Consider the following 6,863-nt stretch of genomic DNA (forward strand, 5'->3'; position numbering starts at 1 on the left):
TCAAAGCAGAGCATGTCTACTAAGATACAAGCAAAAGGAATGTATGTCATCTATTCTCATGACAAAGTGGGCAAATTATATAATTAACCAAAATGTTTCATTATAGTTGGTAATTTATATTGCATAATAAAGGTTGCAAGAGGAAACAACATTTCATTAAAGCAGCTACAAGAGCAGTAAGATATTACAATATTTATATAATATATAGTATTATATAGGTAATCGATCATATTAGAAGCTGTTGACAACTATGTTTCGACAACTCTTATTTCAAGGAATTATCTAGGTCATATTGACTCAATTTTGACGGATAATTGGTGGGGGTGGTCGTGAATTGTTCAAACTTGGTGGTGGTGGTGGAGGAAGATTGTTTCAACCTGAGGATGGTGGTGAGGGATGATATTTTTGACTTATTAAAGGTGGTGGTGGAGGATTATTCAAATTTGGTGGAGGTGGTGGGGGATGGATGTTCTGAGGTAGTGGAACTTGTGGGGGATTGTTTCAACCACATGATGGTGGTGGAGGACTGTTTTGATCAAGTAAAGGTGGTGGCGGTGGATTATTCTTAGGTGGTGGTGGATTGTTCCGACTTGGTGGTGGTGGTGGTGGTGGAGGTGGATTGCTTGGATAGAGTGGAGGTGGATTCTTTAGCGGTGGTGGTGGATTGTTTGGTCGAGGTGGCGGTGGATTGTTCTGACTTGGTGATGTTAGTGGTGGTGGATTGTTCCGACCTGGTGATGGTGGTGGCGACGGATTATTATGAGGTGGTGGTGCTCGTTGAGGATTGTTTTGACCTGGCAAAGGTGCTGGAGCTGGGTTACTCAGACTTGGTGATGGTGTTGGTGGTAGATTGTTCAAAGGTGGTGGCACTTGTGGAGGAGTATTTCGTCCAAGTGATGGGGCTAATGATAGATTGTTCTGAGGTGGTGTTGCTCGTGGAGGAATGTTCTGTCCTAGTGGGCGGGGCTAGTGGTGGATTATTTTGAGGTGACGAGATTAATGGTGGATTATTTAGATGCGATGGTGCAGATAGAGGATTGTTTTTACCCGGTGATGGTGCTAGTGGTAGATTGAGTTGAGGTGGTGCTTGCAGAGGATTGATTTGACCCAGTGAAGGTGCTAGAAATGGGTTGGTCTTACCAAGTGTAGGTGTTGGTGGTGGATTGTTCTGAGTTGGTAGTGCTCGTGGTGGACTGTTTTGACTCGGTGAAGGTGCTAGAGAGGGGTTGCTTTGATCTACTGTTGGTGTTGGTGTTGGTGATGGGGTTGGCGTTGGCGTTGGCGTTAACATTGGTTTGGGTGTTAGGGGTTGTATTGGTGTTGGTATTGGTGTTGGCGTTGGTGCAGGTGTTAGAGTTGATGTTGGTGGTGAATTCTTTCTAGGTGGTGGTGGTGTTAGTGTTAGTGTCGATGTTGGTGGTGGCGTTGGCGTTGGTGTTGGCAATGGTGTTGGAGCTGGTGTTAGAGTTGGTGTTGGTATTGGTGGCGGATTCCTTCTAGGTGGTGTTGTTGGTTGATTTTTTTGAGGTGGTGGTGGCAGCAGCAGATTTTTCGGAAGTTGAGGTGGGGGTGGATTTTTTTGAGTTGGCGGATTCTTTTGTGGTGGCGGTGGATTTTTTTGAGGTGGGGGTGGTGGTGGTGGATTTATTTTGAGGTGGCGGTGGTGGAGGATTTTTCTGAGGTGGCGGTGGTGGTGGATTGTTGTGAGGTGGGGGTGGTGGCAGATTCTTCGAAGGTGGTGGTGGTGGTTGTCTCACTACAATAGGAGGAAGAAATGAAGGCAGCTATGGCTTGGGAGAGTTGGGGGTGGTGGCGGATTCTTCAGAGGTGGTGGTGGTGGTCGTCTCACTACAATAGGAGGAAAAAATGGTGGCTTGTAAAATGGTGGTATAAACGTTGATGGCTTGTAAATTTCGTGTCTTATGGGAGTGACTTGTGGCTTGTCATCCTCATGGTATTGGGCATTGGATGAAGTTGTGATAAGAATAACCACTACAAGAAATAGCACAAACGACTTTAAGTAAGTCATCTCTACTCTTCTTGTGTTATAAAATGAGAAGGGGCATCATTTTATGGGGGTAGGAATGATGGGCTTTGTGTTAATAATTTTGGGCAATAGGCAATTGGTAATTCATAGGCTCCAAATGGGGTAGTATCTGCCCAACTGCTTTAATAACATTGCTTTTATTGTAGGAGAGGCTCAAAATTTTTGGCATGCTTTATAAATTGTATTCCTTATTCCTAAATTGTTCAACAAAAACAAAATATATTTGTTTAAAAATTTAGTAAATAAGGGGTGAGTCTAGCAATCTTGCATATGTTTTAGTGGTAGCCTCAGGAATTTTATTTCAGGATATTTTTATCCGTTACCAGTTACCATTTCGAGTTTCAAATCCCCAAGCTCAAGCTGTGTAGTCTAGCAATCTTGTTCAAGTGTTTGGAAAAACACTAGAAAAGATATAAAAAAAATGAAGAAGTTTTAAATTGTCTAAAAAGTGTCTGGTGCTGAGGATTGGATTGAAATGTATAAAATATTTCAAGGTATGTTGAAAGAAAAATTGAAAACATTATGGCCAACTTGGAAGTAGGAATCAATAAGAAAACTTAGGGCTGGTTTGTGATCATGGTGCTTTAAAAAAAAAAAAAAAAACAACTTATATAAAATTTGGAACATCAAATGTGATTGATAAAAAAATTTAAAAAAAAAAAACCGATGTCAATAATAGTAGAAAAGCAAAAGTAGAGCCTACCATGCTTATAAAAAAAGAAAACTAATGAAAATGACTTGAAATCTTTGAGTTTTAACAATAATGACAAAATAAAGGGTAAAGTGAATAATACCATGATTGACTTTTTAGTGTAAAAATGTGGTTTTTCGTTAAAGTGAATGATGCGAAATATATAAGCACACAAATTAAACCCTCTTTTTATCAATTGTAGTAAAGTATGTAAGTAGGGATCGTTCTAGGCCGGGAATTAGGAGGGATTGCTAAATCACTTGGAAACTGACTTGAAAACGTAAAAACAAAATTTAAAACACTAAACTAGACTCAAAGAATGCAAAACTATACTTTAAAATACTTAAACAAACATAAAACTCAAAACAGCAACCTAATGACTCAAAACTGCCTAAAAACCACTTTCTGGGCAGTTTTGAGAACCTAACAAGAACTTGGACGAAGTTGGATGAAAACTTGAATCAAAACACTTAGAAACACAAATCAAAACACTTTCTAACTAATCTAAGACTTCAAAATAAAGGGGGATTTGTTTTGGACGAAAATTGAAAACAAAATAGAAACTTTAAAACAAAACAGATTGTAAAACGTTTTTGGATGAAAAGGATGGATAAAAGGCTAGTTAGGAGGTTCTTCTCCACACATGACACACTTGCAAACAAAATGATTTTCAGTTGTTCTTTCAATAAATTATGAAACTCAACACCCCAAGTTAATTAGATACGCTTAAATTAACCTTCAAGTTCTCCTTAAGTTAATGAATTGGATGGAAAAGCGCATACAACAATTCAAAGCATTCCTCAAAGGTTCCTTACGTGATGAGCACAATAAAGATACAATCAAGAATCATGAAGCACAATGAGAACTATAAGTGTTGACGAGGCATTCGTTACTATGATGAGCATGAAACTAGTGCCAAGAATTCATTCAACGCGATCGTTTTCAAGCGACCTTCACTACTTGTGATTATAAGATTGTAACTATTAGGTGAAACTCCCTCATAATCTAGCATCATATTCATGCATGAAAACTAAGCATGCACTCTCAATCAACATACACAAATAAGTTATCAATCAAGTAGATGAACGAATTGAATCCGCAACTTATGAAATAACAACTGAATGTAATCAAATCATATTGCAAGCATGTACATGGTTTCGAATCACCCCCCAACTAAGGGGGTTTAGTTCCTCATTCTTGCAATACAAAGATACATAAAATTAGACATTAAAATCAAAGGAAAGAAAACACCTAAAATGCTCCAACTTGGAAAGCAAGTGCATCAATGGATCTCCCTTCCTCCTTGTTGCGACATGAAGCTTGTGGACAGATTTTTAGGTGGATTTATGGTGTATAATGGATGGGGAATTTTGTGGAAGGGTTTAGGGTGAGAGTGGAAGAGTGTTTGATGGTTGGGGAGTGGTAGAGAACTAGGCAAAGAGGGTGGAAGAAGGTGGAGTGGCTGTTATGTTTTCTAGGCACTAGAATGGTGTTTTTGGGGTGTTTTGCTTCCTAGGGTGTGTATGGACGAATTTCTGTGATAAAATGATGAATATGGGGGATTGTTCTTTGGCCAAGGGGTGTAAACATGTATTTATAGGCCCCAAAAACCTTAGAAAATCAGGTTAGGTTAAGGATGAAATGCATGGCAATTTGTGTGTGTGGTGTGCAATGGTCCAAGGGTGAAAATGAAGTGATGATGCAAAGTGTGAAGGGTAAAATGGAGTGGTCTTGTAGCTAGGGGGCATGAATGATTGTGTACATTGCATAGAGATGGAAAGGGAGGTGAAAATGTGTCAATAAATGGGTCAAAGGTGCAGCAACATGTGGTACACAAGGCATGGGATTCCAAATGTGAATGATGGAGCATCAATTGGTGCATGTAATGGATGTAAATGTTGTCTAAAATCTAATGAGTGAAGGGAACAAGAGGTATCAAGCAATTGAGTGTAATAATTAAATGAATTGAAGCATGAAATTAGAAATTATGTAGGGGACAAGAGTGATCAAGCATGGCATGGAATCCAAAGGGAATTCTATGTGGTTTGCATGGCAAGGAATGCAAGTTGGGGTGACAGATTTTTGGGCTGTTTTCTTCATCTTTTGGACCATAATTCTTCATATTCTTGGCCTCTTTAGTTCTCAAATTCGTCCATCCACTTGGCCCATGCATTTGCTATCCATTCCAAGCCCGAAACATGCTCCAAAGGCCTCCAAAATGCATCTTCTTGCATACTTTGTACTTAGAGTCTGAAAACACACGAAAATGACTTTAAACATTAAAATAACTAAGGAAACACGACATAAATGCACAAGAACAAGCCAACTAAGTCGCATAAATATGCTCCTATCAGTGAACAGTACCAAGAGCTTTTCGTTAAAGTTCCCTATAAAAAAAACTGTTTTTTTTAAGCATAGTGATCAACACCAATTTAATGAAATTTTCAAATGTACCCTCAAAATTGTACAAAATTACAATCTTTACCCTTACATTATTCTCTTTGACAATCATTATATAACATTAAATACCATATCTTTTTCTAGTCATTTAGCATATTCACAACAAATTTATATAAATGTTTACCAAACACTTAAAAAATTTATTTTACAGTTGTTTATTCTCACAGCACAGTAGAAGAAGTTTTTTTTTTTTTTTTTTTAAAGCATATTAATACAAAACTAGCCATTATTCACTACAATCATTCCTAAAATGGTAGGATGAAAGGAAAAATTCCATTAATGTTTAGTCTCCTTTAATCCGATCCTTTATATGAAACGAGACCTATATTCAAGAATGTCATAAATAAAATAGTTTCCGAAAAGCTATACAAATATAACCCCTTGGATATACATATGGAGCATTTTAATTCAAATATTTTATACTCAATTTGTATGCCACTTAGTATTACGATTTAGAGATATTTTTCTTTACTTGTAAGTGAGAGATCTTTTTTTTTTTTTGAACAAACAATATTATCTACATTAAGGAGGTGGGGGAGTGCACTAAACCTCACAATGAGCTAGCAATAATGTAGTTCAAATTCTCCCTTGGCGAGCATCAAATCTAAGACCTCTCACGTACCAGTGAAGAGGAATACCATTAGACCGTAGTACTAAGTGATTGTATGTGAGAGATCTTATATTCAAGTTTTGTAAATAGCGAATTCGAAACAAATTTATTCTAAAAAGATTGGAATTGAAAAAAAAAAAAAAAACTGGTGTGAGATTGCATATTGATTTTAATCTTTGAAGTGTACTTTTATTAAAATTCATATTATATTTTTGTTATTTAATGTCTTCACATTAAAGTTTTGTTTTTATTAATATCACTACAAGAAAAATGGCCTTTGGGCACAAAATTAGGGACACAAATGAGGTCTTTGTGTGTGTTTGAACACCAATAGGGTTCATTCCCTAATGGGCACCATATATTGTGCGCAATGTTAAGAAAAATGGACACAAACACATTATTGGGCACGAAACCATGACTTTTGTGCCTTTAATGTCAGCAATGGAAATTTTTTTTATTAATTTGCAATGACACCATAAATGTTATTGTGCCCTATAATTTAATATATTTAAATTAAAAGTTGATTTTTTATGCCCTTTGTTTAAAATAATGTTTTAAACAACATAAAAAAAAAATGCGATCCTCAATTTTCATCCTTACTCCTTCCTATTTGCTTCCTTTTGTCTCTCTGTGTTTCCCCATTCAAACCCAGCATGTCCTCAATTCCTCCAACTCTCTTCTCTCTCTCTCTCTCTCTCTCTCTCTCTCTCTCTCTCTCTCTCTTTATCTTTTCCCTAAATTTTTCTATTTCCCTCTTCAATTCACATATCACGTCTCTTCAATTCCCAACTCCTCCAACTCTCATCTCTCTCTCTCGCTCTCTCTCTCTCTCTCTCTCTCTCTATCTTTTCCCCAAATTTTTCTATTTCCCTCTTCAATTCACATCTCACGTCTCTTCCATTCCCAACTCCTCCGACTCTCATCTCTCTCTCTCTCTCTCTCTCTCTCTCTCTCTCTCTCTCATTCCCCTTCCCAATCGAACCAAGTCTCTTCAACCCCAGGCTCTTTCTCTCTTTATCTTTTCCCCAATTTTTTCTATTTTGCAAATTCTATTT

General features: G+C 37.4%; 1 protein-coding gene across 1 annotated transcript; it reads left to right on the top strand.

Annotated features, from left to right (window-relative positions):
- Window positions 1–383: 383 nt before the first annotated feature.
- On the top strand, window positions 384–1,517 carry LOC139193046 (uncharacterized). The gene is made up of 3 exons (XM_070816002.1): window positions 384–476; window positions 570–945; window positions 1,348–1,517. Exons 1-3 carry the CDS (start codon window positions 384–386, stop codon window positions 1,515–1,517), a joined length of 639 nt encoding a protein of 212 aa, XP_070672103.1.
- Window positions 1,518–6,863: the final 5,346 nt, after the last annotated feature.

The sequence above is a fragment of the Malus domestica genome, chromosome 16, assembly GCF_042453785.1.
Source record: "Malus domestica chromosome 16, GDT2T_hap1".
Lineage (NCBI taxonomy): Eukaryota > Viridiplantae > Streptophyta > Magnoliopsida > Rosales > Rosaceae > Malus > Malus domestica.